This window comes from Lithobates pipiens, unplaced genomic scaffold (assembly GCF_037356315.1).
Source record: "Lithobates pipiens isolate NorthernLeopardFrog02 unplaced genomic scaffold, aLitPip1_a1.2 Scaffold_8, whole genome shotgun sequence".
In the NCBI taxonomy this organism is placed as follows: Eukaryota; Metazoa; Chordata; class Amphibia; order Anura; family Ranidae; genus Lithobates; species Lithobates pipiens.
Genome location: NW_027507903.1, coordinates 326146581 through 326173827, shown reverse-complemented (window position 1 = coordinate 326173827; position 27247 = coordinate 326146581). Strand labels below are relative to the sequence as shown.

At 41.8% G+C, this 27247-nt stretch overlaps 1 protein-coding gene across 5 annotated transcripts in view; it reads right to left on the bottom strand.

Moving 5' to 3' along the window:
- JAKMIP2 (janus kinase and microtubule interacting protein 2) overlaps positions 1-27247 on the bottom strand; it is a 189614-nt gene that overhangs the window by 55376 nt on the left and 106991 nt on the right. For 4 of the 5 annotated variants that reach the window (XM_077472953.1, XM_077472951.1, XM_077472950.1 and 1 more), the window contains 4 exons: positions 13640-13786; positions 8669-8809; positions 2640-2696; positions 479-598 (listed from right to left, as the gene is read on the bottom strand). In XM_077472953.1, coding sequence (XP_077329079.1) covers positions 479-598; positions 2640-2696; positions 8669-8809; positions 13640-13786 — 465 coding nt within the window. The remainder of the gene's footprint in view (positions 1-478; positions 599-2639; positions 2697-8668; positions 8810-13639; positions 13787-27247) is intronic. The other variant, XM_077472954.1, reaches the window with a different exon arrangement.

Sequence of the window (27247 nt, the reverse complement as noted above, 5' to 3'; positions counted from 1 at the left end):
CTTGTCGCTTACCTGGGGAAGAGATGACACCAGGATGCACTATGAAAAGAAGGTAAGTGGCGAAGGCAGTGTGAATGGAGGGGGCAATCCAGGGACAGTTTGGCTATGAAGGAAATTGCTAGATGATGCTGGACTTCCTCCAGCCAGAAGTTGGGCTCTATCTGACTTGCTGATTCTACTGCACACTGTGGGAAGCTTGCAGTACACAGTAAAAGAATGGAGCCTGTACAACTGTGCAAGACTGAAGGTTATGCTGGAGTTCAACTTTAGTGCTGGGGACCCACTGACTCCAGGTAATGCTTTTTTAATCTGCGGAGGGGTGCAGGTACATCTACTAATCTGTAAAAACACTGAAAAATGTTGAGCGCAGAAATCAACTCTCAAAAATATTGAGAGTAGAAGCCAATATCTGGCTAATGGTAATACAAATGCAAAACCCAGAACTCAGTGTAAAGTATCTGAAATCGCTCGAAGTTACCTCATCCAAGTCATCATCAGGCGTGGCTGGTGTTCTGTCTGTTCGATAGGATGCAACTGAGGATGTTTCTGAATCCATTGAATCATCATCGTAACCAAACACAGTGTCCACTAGGTGTCTCTGCAACAATTGCAGTGAAATAAACTTACAGCAGCACTGTAGTAGAACCTAAGGAAATCATATATTTTATTGTGCCTAAATTCCAAAAAGAAAGGAATCTGTTCCTAGTGAATAAATAGGAGGCACAACGTATGAGGTGAAGTGTTTTTTGGCTCCTTTGTAACAATTCTATTACTAGTGCAACTAGTAATAAATGTGTGTGTTTCATAAGTAGAAGAGCAGTAGTCATGTTATGTCAGGCTCATCATAACTATTAACTTTTTGTATAATAGCATATCAATTCAGATAGTGAGATTCCCCCTAATTGAAATTGAAATTTAATTCAGGCAGTTGGGTCATAAATATAAATTAAGAAAATGTGGAAGCAGAGTTTATTTCTGAGAAACATGAGAGGTCTCCACTCCACCACCTCATTAGCAATAACTGGAACTTTGCACTACTGTTTTAAGGAGTTATCTGATTGTATGGAAAAAATTTAAAAATAAAACATATGGATAGCTAATAGGGGACATGTGCATTTTGTCTGTGTATGTCCATGGTTGTTGATCATCTTGATTATCATTTGTATAATCAGTGCAGAATGGGTGGCTGCTGCCAATTTAAATTCCCACCAATTTTACCTTTCCAAAATTGTTAACTTTCCCAGAAAGTGATCAGCAATGGCAGCCATTGTATTGCTCTAGTTTAAAACCCATCCACACTTTTCTCTTCTTGTATGTTGCATTAGTAATAAATAACATACGCTAACAGGCTTTGTATGTGTGTTGTGTTAAGGTAGCCCATTTTTTTGAATGTGCTGCCAATGAACGAGAACAGACAAGAAAAATACTACAGAATTTTTACCTGAGGCAACCTACCACAGTGCAAGGTAGAGCATCACCGTGCAATGTGATTCACCGCAATTCATGTGCATCGGATCTCCATTGTCTTAGCCCTTGTACACACGGTCGGACATTCCGACGGAGAAATGTCAGATCAGACCGTGTTGTCGGATAATCCGACTGTGTGTGAGCTCCATCGGACTGTTTCCGTTGGAATATCCGACGGACAAAGTTTTAGAGCTGGGCTATAAAACTTTCCGACAACATGATCCGATTGTGTGTAGAGAATTCCGATCTGACAAAGTGCCACGCATGCTCAGATCAAATTCCTAGACCAAAACTATTGGCTACTAGCCTGAACGTAGTCCCGTCCTAACGAAATAACATCATCACGTTACGTACGATCGGATTTTCCGACAACTTTGTCCGACCGTGTGTATGCAACACAAGTTTCAGACAAAATCCATCGGACAAAATCCGATGGATTTTGTTATCGGAATGTCCGACCGTGTGTACAAGGGCTTAGTGTGCTGGGGAAGGCATTTGACAATGTGGTAATGCAGGTAACCTCAACGTAAAAGTGTAATTTGTTCCTTAAGTTTTCCTTCATTATTACTTTTAATCAAATGAAGTAAATATGCACATTCCGGATACCTGAAGTATTTTGTTTTTATATTCTCTGCTACCATGTTAGTAATTTGCAAAGAGTGTACACATGATAAGATTCAGTTTAAAATGTATACACCATGCTTCAATTCCTGCAAAAATAGTTTATAAACCCGTGTCACAAGCAAATCCTAAATATCTGTGTACACTGATTTTTTTTTGGATGAATCAATTCAATTGACAATATGGATTAAAAACAGCCCAGGGCTCGCAATGCAATTAACCCACTACCACTGCTGTGTAGAAGTTTTTGCCTCTTTTTTAAGAAAAAAAAAATCGAAATAGTTTAGAACAGTATTAGAAATTCTGTAACTAGTAACATACAGTATATACAGTATATGTTTCATCAATACAACAGCAGTAGCAAGATTACAATGAAGGTAAAGGCATCTGCGTTCAGTCCAGTCCTCCTTGTGGTTATTTAAGTTTCTGTATATTAAGCCATTGAGCTCAATATGCCATTTCTGCCATGAATGTGGAAATCATTTGCTGAGAATCAGGAAAGCATACAGTTATTTACTACAATGCATATGTATAGTATTTAAGGTTTATACCTTTATAGGCTTGGAGCTTCTTTTATGCTTCTTTCGTCGAATTAATTTCTCTCTATCCTAGAAAATAAATAGAAACATTTAGACCTGCAGGACAATATTCTATTCATGTTTTATGCCAAAGCATTTTGGAATTAAAAATAATATCTGCTTTTAGTACAGATGGAATGTAAAAGTAGTTCTAAAGGTGCAAGTTTTTTTTTACCTTAACCCATTCTTTGCATTAAGGTAAAAAGTTTTCTGTGCTGCAGGATCCCCCTAGCCCCCCCCCCCCATTCTTACCTGAGCCCAATACGATTCAGTGATGTGCATGAGAGCAGTGGCTCTTGCTGCTGTCTCCCTCCATATTGGGCAGCTATTGGCTCCCTCTGCTGCCAATCAAATGCTCTGATGAGGGATCGGGGGTGGAGCCGAGTGGCCTGATCTGTGTCAATAAATGCAGACTGGGTGGCTCAGGAGCCAGCACATAGGGGTGCCCCCAGGAAAGTGTCTTTTCCTGGAAGCACTCGCCGAGGAGGAGGAGCCTGGAGCGTCGTCAGGGGACCCCAGAAAAGGAGGATCGTGGCTGTTCTGTGCAAAATCCTTGCACAGAGCAGGTAAGTATAACATGTTTGTTATTTTGGTTAAAAAAAAATAAACAAGGTTTAATATCACTTTAAGATGCAACCTTTTGCTTTGGGATTGGTGCGGACTCTGAATAGCTCACAATAGCATGCTACATTGCCATAGCTAGAAGAACTCTGTGTTTAAGCAAATACTGGTGAAAACACAGATATTAATGCTCTTTAAATGTCCTAAAATGTATCCTTTGACATTAGATAATGGAGATTCTATCAGGACTGAGCCTATACAGTAGGTCTTTTGGGCCTTAACAGGCACATTTGGCTAACAATAGAAAGAAAAGCCCACTGGCTATGATGTATTTCTGTGCCAAGGGGTTATTTTTCAGCAACATAAAATCAACCTCAGAATCATTGCTGACTACAAAGATATCACATTTATAAGTGCATGCATGTGTTTCCTATGAGGGCCTTTTCATATAAAGGGACAAAATGGGCATTGGTTAAAGACAGCAGGCCACCAAAAGGCCTGAAGATATGGGGCACATCTTGAGCATCTGTACCCTAAAGCCTAGTACACATGGGCCAAATGTCAGGCAGCATTCGGCCTGTGTGTACTGGAGGCAGACTGTCGAAGGGGCACAACCAAAAAAGGGCTGCTGATTTGCTCTCGATCAGCGCTCTTAGCCAATGGCTTGGAGAGCTGATTGGAATGTTCTGGCGGGATGCTTTCCCCCTGTCAGAACACAATGGCACAGCAGGGGAGATCACTGTACTAATGTCAGATAGTTAGTACAGTGCCTTGAGAAAGTATTCATACCCCTTGACATTTTCTGCATTTTGTCATGTTAAAACCAAAAACGTAAAAATATATTTTATTGGAATTTTATGTGATAGACCCACACAAAGTGGCACATAATTGTGAAGTAGAAGGAAAATGATAAATGGTTTTCAGAATTTTCTACTAATAAATATTTGAAAAGTGTGGCATTTTGTATTCAGCCCCCCTGAGTAAATACTTTTTAGAACCACCTTTTGCTGCAATTACAACTCTGGCTGTATGTTTAGGGTCCTGGTCCTGCTGCAAGGTACACCTCCACCTCAGTCTCAAGTCTTTTGCAGACTCTAACAGGTTTTCTTCTAAGATTGGTCAGAGTTGATGGGAATATGGATGGAGGCAAATACAGGGCAGCTTCCCTGTCCCTGCTGAAGAAAATCATTCCCACAACATGATGCTTCCACCACCATGTTTCACGGTGGGGATGGTGTGTTCAGGATAATGTGCAGTGTTAGTTTTCTGACACACACAGCTTTGGCTTTTAGGCCAAAAAGTTCAATTTTGGGCTCATCTGACCAGAGCACCTTTTTCCAAATGTTTGCTGTGTCCCCCATATAGCTTCTTGCAAACTGCAAAACTGGACTTCTTATGGCTTTCTTTCAACAATGGCTTTCTTCTTGCCACTTTTCCATAAAGGCCAGATTTGTGGAATGCACGACTAATAGTTGTCCTGTGGACAGATTCTCCCACCTGAGCTGTGGATCTCTGCAGCTTCTCCATGATGGGCCTCTTGGCTGCTTCTCTGATTAATGCTCTCCTTGCCCGGCCTGTCAGTTTAGGTGGACGGCTATGTCTTGGTAGGTTTGCAGTTGTGTCATACTCTTTTCATTTTCGCATGATGGCTTGAACAGTGCCCCGTGAAATGTTTACAGTTTGGGATATTTTTTTTATAACCTAACCATGCTTTAAACTTCTCCACCACTTTATCCCTGAGCTGTCTGGTGTGTTCCTTGGCCTTTGTTTGTTCACTAAGATTCTCTAACAAACCTATGAGGGTTTTAATTATACTGAAATTAAATTACACACAGGTAGAGGCTATTTACTAATTAGGTGAATTCTGAAGGCAATTGGTGCCACGCGATTTTAGTTAGAGGTATCAGAGTAAAGAGGGATGACTACAAATGAACGCCACACTTCAGATATTTGTAAAAAAAAAATTGAAAACCATTTATCATTTTCCTTCCACTTCACAATTATATGCCACTTTATGTTGGTCTATCACATAAAATCCCAATAAAATACATTTACATTTTTGGATATAATATGACAAAATTTGGAAAATTTCAAGGGGTGTGAATACTTTTTCATGGCACTGTACATACTTATATTGCACCAAGCTGGCCCAATGTATGTACGCAATATATCTTTTCCTTGGAGTTCAGCCTTAAAAAAAAATCACACAGTCATACAGTGTACACATACACATTTTCTGTACCTGATCTTATCTGGCACCATCATATTAAAGACACATATTTAAAATGTATAACATTCTGTTTGTCAAAAGTTGTTTGTATGTACCGTATATAACAGTAATTTACATAAATGAGCTGGCTAAAATTCTGGCAAGCATTGTCACTAGATTAACAATCATAAACATAGTCAAACAACATTGCTAAATAGACCTACGGGAAGCTAAGGGTCCCTTGTCTTCCTATGCCTTTCTCCCAATTATATTTACCGCTCAATCTACTGGTGGGTTTTGAGAAAGAAAATTAGCCTGGAGGCAGAACACCCGTGTGTCTTAATTTACATGAACTTTTGTTTTTGAACATCAAATAAAATTGCTAATGTAAAGTGGGCACACAATCTCCCTACAGGTACACAGAAGCACTGTGTGAATATCGCCAGTCGCTGTGAGCTCTGCTTATTTAAATATGGATCAAAAGATTAATATGCAAAGAAACATTAAAAAAGAAAGCCAGTCACTGGGGAATCTTCCTACTGTATATCTTAACAGTAATGTTTCATTAATCCTAAGCATAATAACTCAATAAAATCAATTCAAATTCACACTGTGTTGCAGAAAATTGAAATAAATCATTCCATTCATTTTGCATGTCTTATGCCGCGTACACACGACCGGACTTTTTGACAGCAAAGGTCCGACGGAACGAGTCCGTCAGACAATGCGATCGTGTGTGGGCTCCATCGGACCTTTGCTTGGCAAAAATCCAGCGGACTTTAGAAATAGAACATGTTTTAAATTTTTTCACCGGAACTCCACCGGACCAAGAAATCCATTTGTGTGTATGCTAGTCCGACGGACAAAAAACAACGCTAGGGCCGCTATTGGCTACTGGCTATGAACTTCCTTATTCTTGTCCGGTCGTACGTCATCACGTTCGAATCCGTCGGACTTTGGTGTGATTGTGTGTGGCCAAGTCCGTTCATATGGAAAGTCCTGTTGGAACTCTGCCAAAAGTCCGTCGGAAAGACAGTCGGACCTAGTCCCTCGAAAAGTCCAGTCGTGTGTACGTGGCATTAGGGTCTAGAGTGAACAAATATTTTATGGCAACAAGTCTTTCACTTTTAGGACAATTGGTACATGTGGACTAGGGATGGTTTGCTCCCTCAAAAGCAGTTTAAATGGGTTGGAAAATTTCAGTGATGTCTCGCTGTTCTCCATCATTATGGTCAGAGAAACATTTTTGCTTGTAGGACTTTGATATTAGTGAATGTGTCAGGAGGAGTGTGTGTCAGGTAAAAATAAGGGATCCTGAATTATTAGAATAGCTTGAACCCAACAAGGCTGGCTGAAGGCTGCATGTAGTCTATGATAAAAACTGAGAAGGCTAAATAGCATCTTTAGGATAACACAAAAAGTGTGCACAGGACAATTCTACATTTCAAAAATTTTAATTATCAAGCAGATGTAACAAATACTTTCAACTGTATATGTTACAGCCCAAAAAGGAGCAAGGAGCAAATAAGAGCCGTTTAACCACTTGCTGGCTGCCAGCCGGTGGGCGACTCCCCCAGGCTCCGCGACATAATCATATATGACGGTGCACATGCACACTGTGCACCTCCCCTGGGCAGTCCAGATAACACGTGATTGCTATGCGATCACATATTACGTAGTATACAAGAGTTATGAATGGTATCCATTCATGACATCATTGTTACTACTGTGCATGATCTGTGATGGTGACCACATGGTACCTGGGCCAATCACAGCACCCTGAAACTGGTGATAGCTGTGGGACAATCACAGCGTCACAATATTAAACAATGAGTCATGAATGAAAGCAATTCATTACTGTTTAACCATTTGCTGTCCACGCTATAGCCGAATGACGGCCACAGCCCGGACCTGAATTTCCGGGAGGCCGTGTCCCCTTTTGCATGCTCCCTGCGTGCGCTGTGATCGCCGAGTCGCTAAGACTCGGTGATCACAGATCTGAGTAAGGGGTCGGTCCCGGCCCCTTACCACGTGATCAGCTGTCAGACAATGATAGCTGATCACATGATATAAACAAAAGCTAATCACCGGCTTATCTGCAAGGGATATCGGTCCCAAAGATGAAGAGGCAATTATGCCTCATCTGTGCCCACCAGTACCCCCTGCCAGTGCCCACAGTGCCCACCAGTGCCACCTATCAATGCTCATGAGTGCCACCTATCAATACCCTCAAGTACCACCTATCAATGCCCACCAGTGGTGCCAATCAGTGCCACCTAGCAGTGCTGCCTATCAGTGTAGCCAATCAGTGCCCATTATTGCCACCCATGAGTGCCCATCACTGCCACCTATCAGTGCTGCCTCATCAGTTTACATCAATGAAGGAGAAAAATTACCTGTTTGCAAAATTTTTAACAAAATATTAAAAAAAAAAAAATTCTGTATTTTAAAATTTTTTGAACAAAAAATTAAAACCGCAGAGGTGATCAAATACCACCAAAAGAAAGCTCTATTTGTGGGAAAAAATTATTCATTTGGGTACAGTGTAGCATGACCACGAAATTGTCATTCAAAGTGCATCAGCGCTGAAAGCTGAAAATTGGTCTGAAAGGAGGGGGGTTTAAGTGCCCAGTAAACAAGTGCTTAAACAATTCGCTTTTACGGTGATCATTAAAAAACTACTCTGAGTATGAGAGTATCCCTGTAATGTAAAATAAATTGTGAAAAGAACCGCAAAATGTGATTTAATTTCTTAATTTTCCACACAATTGCAACTTCAAATTACTAGCCATTCCTCTTACCAAATACCTTGGACTGTCTACTTTTCTAAAAAGGGGTCATTTTGGAGAATTTGTACTGTCCTGTCATTTTATGGCCTCAAGAAATGGGATGGGCAATCAGTGCATCAGGAATCTTCAGAATGTATTGGTTCTCCATAAAAGACAGTAACAGACAGCAGATGTAAACGCGTTTCAGCCTTGTGGGCCGTGTTTACTACATCAGGACTGATCAATTCAATTTTAAATATACATATATCATAGTTTGTAGACTATATAACGTCCATACAGACTAAATAATATACACTGATTTCTGTTATTTTTACCAATGAAATGTAGTAGACTACATGTTGGCCTAAATTTGAAGAAAGATTATTTGTTTGCAAAATTTTATATCTAGGACCATGAAGATTTCATTAAACATGTAACAAAAATACAATTGTGTTCAATCTTACCCTTGTTAAATCGTCAATAATGTTCTGTTGTTCTACCACTTGTAATTTCAAGAACTCGATTTCTTGTTCCTCTCCTGCTTGGTCAAGGTCATTTAAGGATCTTAACTTCTTCAGTGGAGGATGAGATGTTATTTTCTCTTTCTGAAGTGAAAAAAAGAACACTGATTTTTTTACAGGTTTATACATTATAATCTCAGGTTATGCTAGACCATTAATAAATGCACCGCTCTGTTAATATTTTTTATTTTAGAGTGACAAATAAGCAAAAATTTTAATTTTATTTTTTATTTTTAATGCTGTCATTGTATTTAAGAAATTTTAACAAGAATGTGTTACCCCAACATTTCATATTCCTGATATTTTGTTCCATCTACTTGTGTTAAAAAGTATCCTGTTCTCTTTGTATTGCTTCTTTTTTGTAAAATCCCTTGTGATCCTGCCAGTCCCCCTGCTTTCAAATTTCAAACTGACCACTCTAGACATAAGAACACATGCATGCCAGCGTTGTCAGCTTTCTGGCTATGGGATATATATACAAATGGTTGACACTGTAGATGTCACTGCTGCCTGCAGTTTTTCAATGAAACCACTGGGATTGCATTGTTGACAAAGATCTGCAAAAACTCTGATTAGATTTCAATTATCAGCAAGGACCAAAGCTTAGTCACAGTTAGGATTGAAAGTCACCAACTGTGCAAATGTCATATGTTGGCTCTCAAACTTTGGACCTTTATAATTACTTCTCCAGCTTGGAGCATTGTGCTGAGGAACATTTATGCACAGATTTCCATTGGGAAGAGGATAAAAGCCAAAAGTCAAGTGTCAAAATGTTGTTTTTTTTTTCTACTTTTGGACATCAGTTTGAACCTGTGTCAAGTTTATCTACCTGCTTTATCCAAGTAGGAAGATCTTCTCTCAAATCTTGTCTTGGTGACCACTAGGGTTGCACCAATACTAGTAATGGTATCTGTGCCGATACCGAGTATTTGCACAAGTATCAGTACTCGTGCAAATGCACTGATACCTGAAACCGATACTTTCAGGTTCGGTTCTTTGAGCTGTCAGTGGGTCTCCCCAGAAGTCTAGTAATTGGAGCTGTCAAAATAAAAAAATAAAAAAAAAGCAGCCGGCAATGTTTATTATTAATATTTTTACACATATATATTAACATATATTTACACATTTCACATTGAAAAAGTGCGAAATGAAAAAAAAATCAATTTATTTAATTTGTAAATAACTTTTCAATGCTTTGTACCATTGCTGACAGCTGAAGTTAAAACAAAACAGTTGCGGTAGGTATCTGTAATTGGTATCGGCGAGTACTAAAAGTATCGGTACTTGTACTCATTGGAAAAAAAATGGTATCGGTGCATCCCTAGTGACCACGTTGGGTCATAAGCAGTTGTTCAATTGCTGCTTGTGGCCCTGTTGGACAGATTCTATTTCCTGTTCCAGAGATTACTTAGTAGTGAAGGAAAATCTCTCCAATTAGGAAAATGAACAGTTAGTAACAGCTTAAAAATGATCCATAGCTCAATGAGTAAGCAGGTGACACACGAAGCTGCAAGGGGAAATAGCGGTGTCACCATCCTGGCTATGCAGTGTGACATTAATATGTATATACCAAGAATGACTAAACAGAATTGTAAATATGTTGTTAGGTAAACAGTTAAAAAACAGCAATATCTCTCCACACTGCCAGACTTTTATGGGCTGTTTGACATTGGTACCCTTCTGTTCCCTTGTATCCTACTGTTAGTTGAATACCACTTTACAAGGCTACGAAAATGGGTAGTTCTGAATTTTGTCATACTCTAATAGAGGTAGACTCAGCAGATTTTATGACTTTAAAACAGTTGCAGCCTTTTTCTAGAAACCATTAATGACTCAATGAATTCAGATACTTCCTGGAGTTTCTCTTTGAAGACAAAACACAATGAGGTCATTTACTAAGATGAATGCGCTGTGCCGGTTCATACTTTCATTTTCACACCAGATAAATTATTAATTGAGCGTGTGAACCGGCGCACGCATAAGCGCAACAGATGATAATATACCGGTGCACACGATAATAACATGCCATTGATAATAGCGCACGCCGTACCATTAACAGTCCATTCACACAGGGGCAACACAACTTCCAGCGTGACTTTGGGAGGCAACGCGGACGTGACTTGAGTATGAATCACAGCGCGACTTGGGGCGACTTCAACGCGACTTTAATTCACCCCCAGGCCAGGCGACTTTAATTTTAAATAAAAAAACGGCATGGATTCCCCTCCAAGAGCATACCAGGCCCTTCAGGTTTGGTATGGATATTAAGGGGAACCCCGCGGCAAAAAAAAAAATGATGTGGGGGTCCCCCTCAAAATCCATAGCAGGCCCTTCAGGTCTGGTATGGATTTTAAGGGGAACCCCGCGCCAAAAAAAATAAAAAATAGCATGGGGGGGCCCCCCTCAAAATCCATACCAGACCCTTACCTGAGCACGTAACCTGGCAGGCCCCAGGAAAAGAGGGGGGGATGAGAGAGCGCCCCCCCCTCCTGAACCATACCAGGCCACAAGCCCTCAACATTGGGAGGGTGCTTTGGGGGTAGCCCCCCAAAGCACCTTGTCCCCATGTTGATGAGGACAAGGGCCTCATCCCCACAACCCTGGCCGTTGGTTGTGGGGGTCTGCCGGCAGGGGGCTTATCGGAATCTGGAAGATAACGCCCCCCCCCCCCCGTGTGAAATGGTAAGATGTTACTGTACCCCTACCATTTCACCAAAAAAGTTAAAAATGACAAGAGCCAGTTTTTGATTATTAGAGTCTTCTTCCTCCATCTTCTTCTTACTCTGCTTCTTCCTCCGATCCTCTGCTTCTTGTCCGGCATCTTCCTCCGCGGCATCGCTTCTTCCCCGATTCATTCTCGGGCCTCTCCGCTCAATGGGAGGCTCCCACTGTGTGGCGCTTCTCTTCTTCTGAAACTTCTTATATAGCAGAGGGCCCTCTGACATATGGTTCCGTTATATAAGTGTCAGAAGAAGAGAAACGGTTGGTTGCCAGGTTGCGTGCTCGGATAAGGGTCTGGTTTTGAGGGGGACCCCCACGCCATTTTTTTGGGGTTAATTTTTTTCTTAATTTTGCTTTTTTATTAATGCTAACATGACCTGCGTGCAAATAGCCTTAAAAAAACAAACATAAAAGTGAACCAGCGTAAAAAAAACAAAAAAAACAGTCAAGTTTAGAGGTGCGCCTGTTCAACTTATGCGAATGCATTTACGTTGCTTGACATTTACTAAGATTTTGCCGGCGCAGTGAACCAAAGCATTTGAACGTGAGCAAATGCCACTTGCGCATGCACAGTGCATAAATTGACCTCGCGCAGTTGTAAGTGTATTTGTAGGCGCAGCAAGTTTACTCAGAGAAAGTTACTTTTCCATTCTATTTTGGGCATATTTGTTACTTGGACAGTTATAACTATACTTCCTCACAGCACCCACATCACCCCCATAATATTGGCACTTCTACCTTCTTTATATTGTGAGTTGAAGAATGCGTGCGCCATGTCTATAGCGGCACACCGATCGCCGACTCCCGTGCACCGAGAATATAATAATAAATGGGGAATTGCACTATGTTGCAGGCGCAAATGTTTTGTGAATATGAAAAAGCCCATTGCGCATCGGCGTGCCCCGCAACTCATGGCGCAAACCGTTTGTAAATCAGCCCCAATGTGTATTAATAGAAGACTGCAATTTTTGTTCTTTAGTTTGTACCACATCAGGAACAGAGGGCATCATGCATTTGGTAAACATTAAATTATCAGTGAGCAAATGTGGATATTTCTTTTATTTCATGTCATATTTTATCATAGTAAGCAATGTCCCCAGTGACATAAAGTCATGAACTACTACCATATTTCCAAGGCATGGTACAAAAAGATGACAGGTTACCTACCAAGTTGATCCATTATTTGTCAGAGATTCCATTTTAATAGAGCCACCATGGTTGTAAATGTCACTGAAGATTCCTGTCCTTACTGAGTATGCTATGAATACCCTAGGGTGTTGGTACAATGCAACAGAGCTTCCAATATTATCATGAAATTAAGGGCACATGGTCAGGCATAATAACTGATACTTATTTGCTCTACAGGTTGCTAGAGCAGTAAAAATTGTCAATTAAAGTGATAAGTTAGTCAGAAAATGAAGTCCTACTGGATCACTTCCGGCTGGCCCCTTTTGCAGGTAAAGCTATGTAAAATATTGAAAATATGTGCCTATTCTGTTTAAAATCCAGTAATACCTGGTTTCACCCTGCTCTGCACATGCTCAGTTGCTCTCTATTCTCGGTACTGTGCCGAATTTGTACAGACCAATCAACTGACAGCCTAGTTCCACTTTAACATGATCCTGACTGCACTACTGTTATGTGAACATTTTTGCGTGTTTGTTATTAGCACAGAGCTTAGGCATGTGATAGGATGGCTATCCGGGAGATTTTTACAAAAATTCAAGACTTTAGATTGCAATTATTACATTATTATTACATTATTATTACATTATTATTTGGGCAGCACAGTGGTGTAGTGGGTAGCACTCTCACCTAGCAGTAAGAAGGGTTGCTGGCTCGAATCCCAACCACGACACCACCTGCCTGGAGTTTGCATGTTCTCCCTGTGCCTGCGTGGGTTTCCTCTGGGCACTCCGGTTTCCTCCCACAATCCAAAGACATGCAGGTAGGTTAATTGGCTTCTGTTCAAAATTGGCCCTAGTATATGAATGGGGACCTTGGATTGTGGGCTCCTTGAGGGTAGGGACCAATATGAGTGTGCAATGTACAGGGATGGGGACAATTGTAGACACTCACTCAGGTTGAACTGGATGGACTGGTGTCTTTATTCAACCTTACTAACTATGAAATAATGTCTGTATTTTTTTAAACATTCCATATCACAACACATTTTGTGTTCTTCATAGTTACCATTTCTGCATTTTCCTTTGAAAGGACTTTCAGCTTCTCCTCCATACGTTGCAAGGATTGCATTAGTTCATCATTTCTTTTAGTGAGGCACTTGTTCTTTTCCAGCAGAGGTTTGCATTGTTTTTCTGCTTCCCTAACTCTCCGCAGCTGGAAACAAGACATAATAAAATATGATTTCTTAAAAATGGCTTTTCTGTATACTGGGATCTAACTTTAGAAATTTGTAATAAAATAACTGGTTCATATTATTTGTAATTTATGACAATTATTATTTGCTTACCATGAAAACATGTTCATGCCTAGCCACACTGTTTATGCTGAGAGATGGTCATACAGGTAATTTTTTTAAATGGTCGGCCCATTAAAAAGTAATATTTTATTTACAGGTAGAGTCTTCTAGTTGACTTCCTCATCCACTGTTTTTTTTTATTTCTTGGGACTCCAGTCCTTACATTTTGGTTCCATTCTTGCCCTACTTTGAGTTTTTGGGATCCTCTCAACCATAGGCTGTCAATCCTTTGTTGCATTCCTCTTAATATCAAATAACAAAGTATTTGGCTACACAATATATACACTTATTACAGAGTGTGGAGCCCCTGCCCTCCTGCATTATAGCCATTGGAGGCTTGCAAACAGAGGCACAGAGATCCAACCACCATAGTCCTTGAGAGATGTAAGAAACTGCTAGTTGGTTCAACCTTTTGGCATCTACCAAACACTGAAATATTAGTTTTGGCTAGAATGACCTTTTTAAATCACCACCTATTGATATTAATGTTTCTTCTGATAGCCAACATTGTACTGTTAATTATAAAATATTTTTTTGTCAAAATCTAATATTTCACAGATAAAAATTGCAGGATCTTCTCAATTACATGTTTTTAATACCTATTTAACTAGAACAACATTTTTGTTACTGAAGCATGCTACAGTATATAATGCTCATTTTTCTATGGCTAGAAATTAAAATGGCTTTCAAGGCACAAGGCCACTGGGTCTATCATGATACAGTTGTTTTAAATCCGACACAGGAACTTTGTTTCCTAAAGTGTTTGTTACCCCAGCATTTCAAATTCCTGATGTGTCTGCTGTACCATGTGCTTGTATGAAAAAGTATCCTGTTCTCTTTGTATTGCTTCCTTTGTGTAAAATCACTGGTGTTCCTGCCATTACCTCTGCTTTCCTATTAAAATCTGACCACACAAAGCAGGAGAACACACCGTGGTCAGTTCCCTAACTATGCTGGAAACACAAGCTAATATTATAACACCTGCGCAATGTTAATTAGCAACAAGCTCAGGGCAGCTGCATTCTCTCAATGCAGACGCATTGATTTTAAAGAGACAAATGGTATAAAGTGCACTACTCCATTGATTTTAAAGAGACAAATGGTATAAAGTGCACTACTCTTTTTTAAATCTATATATGTGCTGGATATATCCAAAAACAAAAGAGCCTAAATAAGTAATGAAGGGGTTTAACCACTTAAGCCCCAGACCAATTTGCAGCCAAAGGACCAGGCCCCTTTTTGCGATTCGGCACTGCGTTGCTTTAACTGACATTTTTTACACATTTTTGGGACCATTGTCATTTATACAGCAATCAGTGCTATTTAAATGCACTGATTCCTGTGTAAATGACACTGGCAGTGAAGGAGTTAACCACTAGGGGGCGGGAGGGGTTAAGTGTGTGTGTTTTTTTTTTAACTGTAGGGGGGGGCGTGGCTTGGCGTCTGACGTCACTGATCATCTTTCCCTAGAACAGTGAACAGACGATCAGTGACAGGCTCAATAGGAAGCATGGGGAGAGGTTTGTTTACACAGACCTCTCCTCGTTCTTCAGCTCTGTGACCCAATCGCGGGACACCAGCGGCAATCGGGTCACGGAGCTCAGGACCGGGTCGGGAGTGCACCGCCGGCGGCGCACTCTCGACCCACGGCTGGGCACTTAATTAGCAACGTACAGGTACGTGCTTGTGCCCAGCCGTGCCATTCTGCCGAGGTATATGTGCAGGAGGCGGTCCTTAAGTGGTAATAAATAAAATGTTTGATAAAAATATCATTCAAGTAAAATGTGCCAAACAGTGCCAGTGCCTGTATTAACGTGCAATCTGTGACTCCATAAAAATAATATTCATTAAACATTCAAACAAGAAAGTCCATTGTGATAAGCAAGTGCAAAGTTTTCATCGAAAAAATAGGATTTTTATAACAACTTACCTGTAAAATCCTTTTCTTGGAGTACATCATGGGACACAGAGCCATAGTTATTAACTTATTGGGTATATAGGCACCTTCAGGTGAAGGGCACTGGTATCACTCCCCTATATAACCCCTCCTCCTTCCAGAAGTACCTCAGTTTTTGTAGCAAGGCAAGATATCTAAACCCCAAAAGAGGGGAGAGACATCTGTGTCCCATGATGTATTCCAAAAAAAGGATTTTACAGGTAAGCTGTTATAAAAATCCTAATTTATTTATCGTAGATCATGAGACACAGAGCCATAGTTATTAACTTACTGGGACGTCCCATAGCAATGCTATTTGAGGGGAGGGAGAGACAACCCACAGGGTACCCCCAGACTTGAGGACTTATACTGCTGCCTGCAGCACACGGCACCCGAAGGCGATAGCCTCATGCCCCCTTACATCCACCTGATAAAATTTGGTGAATGTATGTACTGAAAACCAAGTTGAGGCCTTACAGATGCAAGCCATGGAGGCCTGGTGAAGAACTGCCCAAGAAGCACTAACTGACCTGGTAGAGTGCGCCTTGACTTGAAAAGGGGGAATCTTATCCCTTAAATCATAAGTCCGAATCCACTTAGCAACAGTGGATTTTGACATTGCCTGTCCTTTCTTAGGACCCACTGGCAGAATAAATAAGACATTAGTCTTCCGAATCTGAGCAGTCGTCTTTAAATAGACTTTGACGGCTCTCACCACATCAAGACAATGTAGTGACTTTTCTTCCCTGGAACATGGTTTTGGAAAAAACTATGGCAGGACAATATCTTGGCTCAGGTGAAAACCTGAGACCACTTTTGGCAAAAAATCTGGACGAGGGCGTAACGCTACTCTGTCCTCATGAATAATCAAGTATGGCTCTTTACAAGAAAGAGCAGCCAATTCCGAAACCCTCCATGCTGAGGATATAGCAACCAAGAACATCAGCTTCCTTGTCAGAAGGACTAAGGGAATATGCTGTGTTGGTTCAAATGGCTGTTTTTGTAACACTGACAAAACTAAATTCAAGTCCCAAGGGTTCAAAGGTGATCTAACTGGCGGATTAATCCGCATCACCCCTTGCATAGAACCCCGGACTAGCAAGCGGTCTTTGAAATAAGACCGATAAAGCTGAGACTAGGCCTTTAATAGTACTCAAGGCCAACTTCATTTCTACCCCTAATTGTAGAAAGGCAAGAATTCAGCCTATGATTTATGTCCAAGGGTGCCAACCAGGAAACATAAGCCTTCCAGACTTTATAATATATAGTTCTGGAAGCTGGCTTCCTTGCATTCATTAAAGTAGAGATAACTGACCCGGAAAGCCCATGTTTCTTCAGAATGTGAGTTTCAATAGCCAAGCCGTTAAATTTAGTGTTCGTGAGGTATGATGGAATATCGGCCCCTGTGAGAGTAGGTCTGGCCCTAGTGGAAGGAACCATGGCTTCCTCACCGCCATCTTTACGATTTCTGCATACCATAACCTTCTGGGCTATGCTGATACTACCAGAATTACCGGATTTCTTTCCAGCTTGATCCTGCAAAAAAGTTGAGGCAGCAACTGAATAGGGCAAATGCAGAAATCAGTAAGAACTGATCCCACTGGGTCATCAACGTATCTGTTCTGCATACAAGTGGATCTCTTGTCCTGGACGCTAAGTTAATGTTCATGTTGAATCTGGAGGCTAGAAGATCTACATCCAGAGTCCCTCATCTTTGGCAAACAGCCTGAAAAATGTCGGGGTGAAGAGACCATTCCCCCGGGAATAACTGCTGGCGACTCAGGTAGTCCCCCTGCCAATTCTCTACTCCTAGAATGAAGACTCCCGACAGGCACGGAACATTCCTTTCTGCCCAAATTAAAATATGGTTCACCTCTGTCTGCGCTGCAAGACTCTTGGTGCCCCCTTTGTGATTGATACTGGCCACCGCTGTGGCATTGTCAGATTGGATCCTGACAGGACAATCCTGTAACCTGTAAGTGTAGGCCTTCAGAGCCAGACGTACTGCCCGAATCTCTAGGATATTTATGGGCAAGGCTCTTTCGGTTCTTGACCACTGTCCCTGGACAGTTGTCTTCTCTAGTACTGCTCCCCCAGTCTAAAAGGCTGGCATCTGTCGTTACCACTTTTCAGATAACTGGTCTGAAGGATTTTCTTTTTAGCAGATTCTGGGTTAGTAACCACCAATTGAGGCTTTGGGACACCCTTGAGGACAGCTGCATTGGCAAATCTAAAGCTTGGATCGTTTTGTTCCAAGCAGAATACTGTTTTGCAACATTCTGGAATGGAACTGGGCATAGGGAACTGCTTCGAATGAAGCCAGCATCTTTCCTAACAACCTCATACAAAGGTGAATGGAGGGATCTCCTTTCGACCTGACCATCCATACCAACTCACTTTTTCTGGGCTGTGTCTATGATCAGACCCAAATACTTTTTTAGCGGTTTTCAGGATGACTTCTTTAGGTTGAGAATCCAACCCGGACTTTCCAGGTAATTGGTTGTACTGCGTACAATTTGCTCCAAATGATCCGATTGGTCTATTAGCAATATTTCGTCTAGGTAAGCCAAGACTGTTATTCCCCGTGCCTTTAACCTGGCTAGAAGTAGGGCCAGTACTTTTGTGAACATCCGGGGTGCTGTAGCTGTCCCGAAGGGCAAGGCTACAAACTACTTCAAACTGCAGAAACCTTTGGTGAGCGGCAAATATAATGTTATGCAGATATACATCCCTGGTGTCGATAGAAGCCAGAAGTTCTCCTCCTTGTAGGATAGAAACTGCTGACCTGATCGACTCCATGCGAAAGGAACGGATCTTCAAGAACTAATTTAGATTTTTTAGCTCTAGAATGGGTCTAACATCTCCATTCGGTTTTGATACCGTAAAGAGGTTTGAATAAAACCCCAAACCTTGGTCTTCTGTGGGGATCTGTATGATCACTCCCTGAGCTAGTAATCGGTTTAATGTCTGAAACAGAGATTGCATTTTCCCTGGATCTTTGGGAACGTTTGAGCTCAGAAAATGAGATGGTGGAAAATCCCGAAATTCTAGTTTGTATCCTAGAGACACCGTGGAGATGACCCATCTGTCCTGAATTTGCTCTTGCCAGATTTCTGAGTATCGCAGAAGTCTTCCTCCCACTCTGGCGAGGAGGGGGCGCCTCTTCATAATGAGGCTTTCATATTCTTCTTTGCAGATTTATGGCCCCAGGTCTTCTTCTGTGCCTGGGCCTGACCCTGAGGCTTTCCTCTAAAGTCTGATGGTGGAAGCTGTCGCCACTGCCTAGAGGCGGATGCCCCTGGCGCAGGGGAAAAAGTCAGTTTAACTGAAGGACGTTTATACTTTCTTTTGACCTGCGAAAGAGTACTATTCCCACTAGAAATCGTTTGGATGTATTTGTCAAAATCCTCCCCAAATAGTTGATCCCCATGAAAAGGGAAACTAGTCAGAAGCCTTTTGCAAGGTGCTTCGGCTGACCAATTTTTTAACCACAGGGTCCTACGCATGTGTACTAGAACAAGCACAATGCGGGACGCCTGGTGAATATAATCTTTCATGGCGTCTATGGTAAAACATAGCGCCTTTGGTAGTTTGACCAAGTCGAGGGCCTGTTGTGCAGGGACCTCTTTAAGGGCCTGTCTAAACTGGTCCCTTAGGGACTGACAGATGCCTGTTGCCACAACTTCAGACTGTGTAACCGCACCTGCCAAAGAAAAAGAGGATTTTAACAGAAATTCCAATCTTTTATCAGTTGGATCTTTAAGCATTTGTGCATTGTCTACTGGACAAGTTAGACTATTATTCACACTGCAAATCGCAGCATCAACTGCTGGTATCTTCCATCTTTTGGTGAATTTCTCCTCCATGGGATAGAGTGCTGTGAATCTCTTTGGAGGGAGAAAAAGCTTATCTGGGTGATCCCATTCAATATAAATAAGCTTTTCTAATAATGTATGTACAGGAAACACATGAAAAGGCTGTGAAGGCTTTAAGGAACCTAAAGAAGAAACAGAACTATCAGCTGACTCTGCTAGAGGTAGCTTGAAAGAGGCATGAACCATCTCTGTAAGAGATTGTATCAGCAATTTTTCAGATTGCGAGGCTGAAAAAGGTTCAACTACCGTTGTTTCCTCCGCAGAGGAGTAATCGGTTTGCCCTTGTTCCTGATCATCCTCTACCCACTGTTCCCTTGGTAAGGGGTCTGAGGTGGGGGAGGGGTATCTAGCATGCTTCCTATCCTTTTGGATAGCAAATGCGATTAAAGTCACTAATCTTCCTTCTAGGCCCTGCAGGGTGGAGGAAAATGCATCTTCAGTCACATATACAGGGGCTGAAATGTGAGAAGCATTTGCACCACCAATTGGTCCCAATGACTCACCCTGGCTTGCCATATCTGGTATTTCAGGTGAGGATGACAGTGTGGAGATACGACTGGAATTCCCAATGCTTGGGGGAGCAATTTTTGATACCTTTGGGGTGTCTTTTTTGGGAGCCATAGTGCTGGGCACAAAAAAACAGAGGCACTAAGTAAATGCACAACTCGCTGAGCACAATAGTTTAGCAAAAGACAATGCTAATACATTTCAGCTTTAGTTGTTATCAATGTTATTTCCTGTACTGGAAATGCCTGCATCCCTTATGTGCTCCCAGCGCTCTTGTGTCCTGTGTGTTTGCTACAGCTGTGAGCTGTAAGTGTCTGTCTCTGTCCCCAGCGCCTGTGCTGTGTGCTCCTTGTGTACTTACATCTTACATGCGGTGCCTCACCTTAGCCACATCCGTAAGCCATGCTCCCCCTCCGTCAATCAACATCCCCCCTCTGTTTTAATTAGCCCTAGTCCATGCACGGCATTGATATGCTCCTTGAGTGAGAGGGGAAGCAAGGGAGGCCTGAAGGCGGGAAGTTTAAAAACGTTTTGTGGGGAATAGAAGAATAAACTCTAAGTAAAAAGTTGTACCTCCCTTGCCCAGGGGGGAAATGTCTAGATGATGATCCCCCCGGCTTGCTGAGACCCCACACATGCTGTTTATCTGGGACTTCTGAGCTGACTGAGAAGCAACATACTAAGGTATGCATTTACTCCCTCTAGTGGAGACTTTAGGCATGACAACATTTTTAATTATGGAAGAAAAAAAGCATAGGTGAACTTTTTACAGTTCCTAGGCTTCTTCCCTTACCTTTTCCTCACTGCAGGATACTGCTGTAACAGACAGATCTAAACTTCATCCATCACGCCGGGCTGTGTTAGCAAACCTTCAAGGACTGGGTCCCTATTATAGGGGGTCCACTGCCTTGGACCTGTATAGCACCCCTCAGGAAAACTTAAGGTAATGTAGCATGACCAAAAAAGTCCTCAGTCTTGGGGTCCAGCCCTACAAAGAGAGGCATTACAGGCAAAAGATTGTTCTTCTTATCCAAGGCCTGGGTACCATCCACCTTGGCCTTAGTGGCACTTTGGATGGATCCAATCTATGGAAGCTTTTTAAATCCAGCATGGGATCCCTCCAGCTTGGAGCTCTTCAGAGCACATCTTCACTCATGACCAACACCTTAGACACTGGCGAAAAAACTGAGATACTCCTGAAAGGAGGAGGGGTTATATAGGTTGAGTGCATTTCCTGTAGTGGGTATACCAGTGTCCATCACCTGAAGGTGCCTATATACCCATTAAGTTAATAACTATGGCTCTGTGTCCCATGATGTACGATAAAGAAAATTGATAGGTGTAAAGATCGATCACACCCTCTAATGATCAATGCCAGTACTCTTAAAGTGACAGTGCAGGTTTTCGGGTTTCGTCTCTCAATTAGACATCATTAGGAGATGCCTCCTGATGATGTCTAAATAAGCGATGTAACCCATACGAGTAGGGGTGAGTGGTTCTCTCGGCTCTCTGAGTCCATACACGGACAGCATCAGCTTGCGCTTTCTGAGTGGCGGCAATTGTCAGTTATAATAATTACAGGCAGATGATCCCTGGGTGCCGGGGAGGCACTTAACAATGCGAGTAGTTATTTATGATGTGATGATGTGTTTTAATAAACACGTTTTTGTGCAATGATATCCGTTTCTGCTTCATACACATGTTGAGCTCCAACTGGTCTGTGTAAAAAGAAACCACATTAAGCACACATAGCCACACACAGAGGAGCTGTGGATAGCTTTATTTTGATCCCTTTTGGCATGAGCCATAAGAGGTCAACTACATTTGGTGAGTCTGGACCCATTGGGGTTGGGGCACAACGCACATGGAGTGAATTGAAGTGAAATAGCACTGCACTGTCACTTTAAGAGCACTGGCATTGACCATTAGAGGATGTGATTGATCTATACACCAATCAATTTTTTCAATGAAAACTTTGCACTTGCTTATCACAATGGACTTTGTTGTTTGAATGTTTAATGAATATTATTTTTATGAAGTCACGGATTGCACCTTAAGGGCCGGTTCACACTGCGGGCGATGCGAGGCGACACGACTTGCCTCGCCGCGATCTGACAAGTCGCCCCCGTTCTGTACAATGGAACCGTTCTGAGAGGAGCGTCTCGAGTCGCTCCGACTCAGAAAAAAGGTTCCTGTACTACTTTTGGGTGACCTCGGGGCGACTTGCATTGACTTCTATACAGAAGTAATTTGCAAATCGCCGCTGAGGTCGCGGCAGGTCGCGGCGAGGCAAGTCGGTGTCGCCTCGCATCGCTCGCAGTGTGAACCGGCCCTAACTAAGGCATTGGCACTTTTTGGCACATTTTAATTGAATGATATTTGTATCATACATTTTATTTATTTAATACCTTCATTACTTTTTTAGGCTCTTTGTTTTTGTATATTCTAGGAACTCAGCCTGCTCTCCTCCAATGATCAGACTTGTCCTGACACGCCCCCCCCCCTGCAAAGCCATTCACTGGGAAGATCAGTGTGCTGTTGCTTCTCCTCCCCCAGCTCTTATGCAGCGGAGAACAGAGGGAGCAGAGAGAATGTGATCACTTAAAAATAAAAAAGGAAAAACAAGGTATTTAAAATGTGTTTTTTATATATATACACAAACGTTTGCCTTTCATTTCAATTTTCTGTTTCAATATGTTTATAGGTTTTGAGAATAAACACAATACAAAAGCAAGCTTGTTTGGGCCGGTTCACACTGCGGGCGATGCGAGGCGACACCGACTTGCCTCGCCGCGACCTGCCGCGACCTCAGCGGCAACTTGCAAATGACTTCTGTATAGAAGTCAATGCAAGTCGCTCCGAGGTCGCCCGAAAGTAGTACAGGAACCTTTTTTCTGAGTCGGAGCGACTCGAGTCGCTCCTCTCAGAACGGTTCCATTGTACAGAACGGGGGCGACTTGTCAGATCGCGGCGAGGCAAGTCGTGTCGCCTCGCATCGCCCGCAGTGTGAACCGGCCCTAAATCGCCCATGCAGGGGTTAGAAAATGGGTAAACATTACAATCGAGCAATAAAGATTGCAACTACGCTAACCAAAATGACAGAAGTCAGAAATTTTGGGATGACACTGAAAAATGAAAACTGCAAAAACGCCATGTCCCCAAAGTCTATGTGCAGGGAGGCACTTTGTGTGCAAGTAAGTGGCAACAGCATGAACAGGAACAAAGAGGAATTAGAAAATAGGTGAGGGCAACAAAAAAAACAAGAAAAGAGGGTCATAGGCAAGACAGAGAGGAAGGTGGTAACTCGAATTCTGCAGCCCCAAAGACAGCAATTAGACAAGGCCCAAACAGGTCGGTGGGAGTGAGGGGAATTCATAAGAGATCCATGGTTCCCAAACATTGAGAAATTTGGCATGCAAATCGTTCACAATACTGGACATTACTTCATGGAAGGCTGCGCATTGAGTCTTCCAGGCTTGAGCTATGGTCTGTTTAGCTACAATAAAAAGGCATGTGGCCAGCTTCTGCTGTGATGTGTATAAGCCAGGTATTGGACAGTATAATAGGGCTAACTTAGCATTCCTATGGACCGTTACTTTCATTTCAATTTTAAAAACTGAATGGGTTGTTTTACAAGGTGATCATTTACAATCACTTTAAAGGCTTTGTTGTGATTTCCACTACAATTAAATACAAGCCCTTACTTTGCTAATGTTTACAAAAACAACTGCCAAATAAGAACTATTCAGTTCTAAACAACTCATTGAGGCATAATCAATTAACAAAAGCTCTGCTTCAATCTGTCCCTAGGGACCCAGTTATTTCTCATTGGAAGTTATCATCCTGTCACACTGCATACAGAAGGTAAAGCAAAGCTACCAATCAGAGCCTGAGTGTCAAAGACACCGCTGTCATTTCTGTGATTGTCCTTTCACTGATATTGCATGTCATTAGCCTAGTGCCATGAATATAGATACATAAGAAGGTTTAGCTACTGACTTTTCATATTTTGCATATCATTAACAGCCCTGTTTAGTCTTCAAGTCTTGAGGAAAGGAGAATTGTGTTTGAAACAGCATATGGGACACACTATAAAGATAACATGCTTGGGAAATGGAAAAGTTTCGTTAAAATGGTCGTAAACGTTAAACATTTTTTACCTTAATGCATGCATTAAGATATAAAATATTTCAGGATGTGTATCACCCCCTCAACCCCCTTATACAGTGGGGCAAAAAAGTATTTAGTCAGCCACCAATTGTGCAAGTTCTCCCACAAAGATGAGGCCTGTAACTGTCATCATAGGTATACCTCAACTATGAGAGACAAAATGTGGAAACAAATCCAGACAATCACATTGTCCGATTAATTTATTTGCAAATTATTTGCAAAATAAGACTTAATTTATTTGAAAATTATGGTGGAAAATAAGTATTTGGTCAATATCAACAGTTCATCTCAATATTTTGTTATATATCCTTTGTTGGCAATGACAGAGGTCAAACGTTTTCTGTAAGTCTTCACAAAGTTGCTGGTATGTTGGCCCATTCCTCCAAGCAAATCTCCTCTAAAGCAGTAATGTTTTGGGGCTGTCGCTGGGAAACACAGACTTTCAACTCCCTCCAAAGGTTTTCTATGAGGTTGAGATCTGGAGACTGGCTAGGCCACTCCAGGACCTTGAAATGCTTTTTATGAAGCCACTCCTTTGTTGCCGGGTGGTGTTTTTGGGACCATTGTCATGCTGAAAGACCCAGCCACGTTAAATCTTTAATGCCCTTGCTGATGGGAAGAGGTTTGCACTTAAAATCTCACGATACATGGCCCCATTCATTCTTTCATGTACACGGATCAGTCATACAATTCCATTTGCAGAGAAACAGCCCCAAAGCATGATTTTGCCACCCCAATGTTTCACAGTAGGTATGGTTTTCTTTGGTTGCAACTCAGCATTCTCTCTTCTCCAAACACGACGAGTTGTGTTTCTACAAAACAGTTCTACTTTGGTTTCATCTGACCATATGACATTCACCCAATCCTCTTTTGGATCATCCAAATGCTCTCTAGCAAACCTCAGACGGGCCCAGACATGTACTGGCTTAAGCAGGGGGACACGTCTGGCACTGAAGGATCTGAGTCCTTGGCGGCGTAGTGTGTTACTGATGGTAGCCTTTGTTACATTGGTCCCAGCTCTCTGCAAGTCATTCACTAGGTCCCCTCGTGTGGATCTGGGATTTTTGCTCACCGTTCTTGTGATCATTTTGACCCCACAGGGTGAGATCTTGCGCGGAGCCCCAGATCAAGGGAGATTATCAGCAGTCTTGTATGTCTTCCATTTTCTAATTATTGCTCCCACAGTTGATTTCTTCACATCAAGCTGCTTGCCTATTGCAGATTCAGTCTTCCCAGCCTGTTGCAGGTATACAATTTTGTTTCTGGTGTCCTTCGACAGCTCTTTGGTTTTCACCATAGTGAAGTTTGGAGTGTGACTGTTTGAGGTTGTGAACAGGTGTCTTTTATAGTTCGAACAGGTGCCATTAATACAGGTAATGAGTGGGGGACAGAGGAGCCCATTAAAGAAGAAGATACAGGTCTGTGAGAGACAGAAAACTTGCTTGTTTGTAGGTGACCAAATACTTATTTTCCACCAGAATTTGCAAATAATTTCTTTCAAAAATCAGACAATGTGATTGTCTAGATTTGTTTCCACATTTTGTCTCTCATAGTTGAGGTATACATATGACGACAATTACAGGCCTCTCTCATCTTTTTAAGTGGGAGAACTTGCACAGTTGGTGGCTGACTAAATACTTTTTTGCCCCACTGTACTTACCTGAGCCCGATCTCGATCCAGCATTGTACTCATCTGCAGGTGTGCCACCATAGGAAGCAGGTTCCTATTGTGGCACACCAGAAAGAGGAGGAGCCAGGTGCTCCGGCGGGGGACCCAAAAAGAGGTGGATCGGGGTTGTAGCATAGAGCAAGTAAGTATATCATGTTTGATATTTTTTATTATTGACTTTACAAACACTTAAACCATTGAAAGCATTATTCACATTTACTTTTGTGATTTTGACCCAAAAAAATACAACAAACTACACTTTGATCCATTGTGCAGCTAACATGTGGGCACCTTTCACATGCTAACCAAAGACCTGTTACTTCTTCTCTGGGAAAATGGCACTATTGCTTAAATTGAGCCTTTATTTGCCCATGTAGGGCAAAGCAACAGGATTGCTTTAATTCTTCTCCCCCAATAGCACAACTTTAACTTATTTTCACTCCCCCTCAGCTCTTTCGATCCACATGAAGGCAAAAAAATACCTGTACTTCAGGATAAGGAGAAGCACATGACTCACTCCATGTCACAGCACTGGGTCAATAATCAAGTACCAGTGTTACAACATGAGAAGAGTCCATAACCTTGCGTGAAACTATGACTTGAGAAAAGTCTCAAAAATCAAACGGAGCTGCAGGGGAGCACAGGTAAGATGGATGTTTGTTACTGGGAAGGGTGTCAAAATCAACCTGTTTCTAAAACATCTAATCCTAAATAGTTTTGGAACTTTGAACCCTTTATTATACTTCATATATGGTATGTACAATAGGTATATGAAAAAGAGTAGCCTGTGCTTCCTTAAAGTAGAACTATAGGCAAAACTTTTTTAAACTGGATAGGGTAAGGGGTGGTTTAGGTGTGTTGGGTGCTTTTTCTGCCAAAACCCTCCTCCCCTGAACACTGATGTGTTTGATGTTTTTTTTTTCTCTGCCTCTAAACCCCTGTAATCACCTATGGGTGCATGGATACATAGCCTAACATTGAGGGGAGGAAAAAAATAAATAAATCGGCAAATATCCTTAAAAGCTGTGTTTTTGATGCCTAGTGTACATAAGGCCTTATATGGGATTTTACAGGTGATGGAATAGGTAGCTAAATTAATTATAATATATGTAGTAGGAAGGAAAGTCAGTTTACAGAAGGTCCATGAAAAACATAAGTTCAG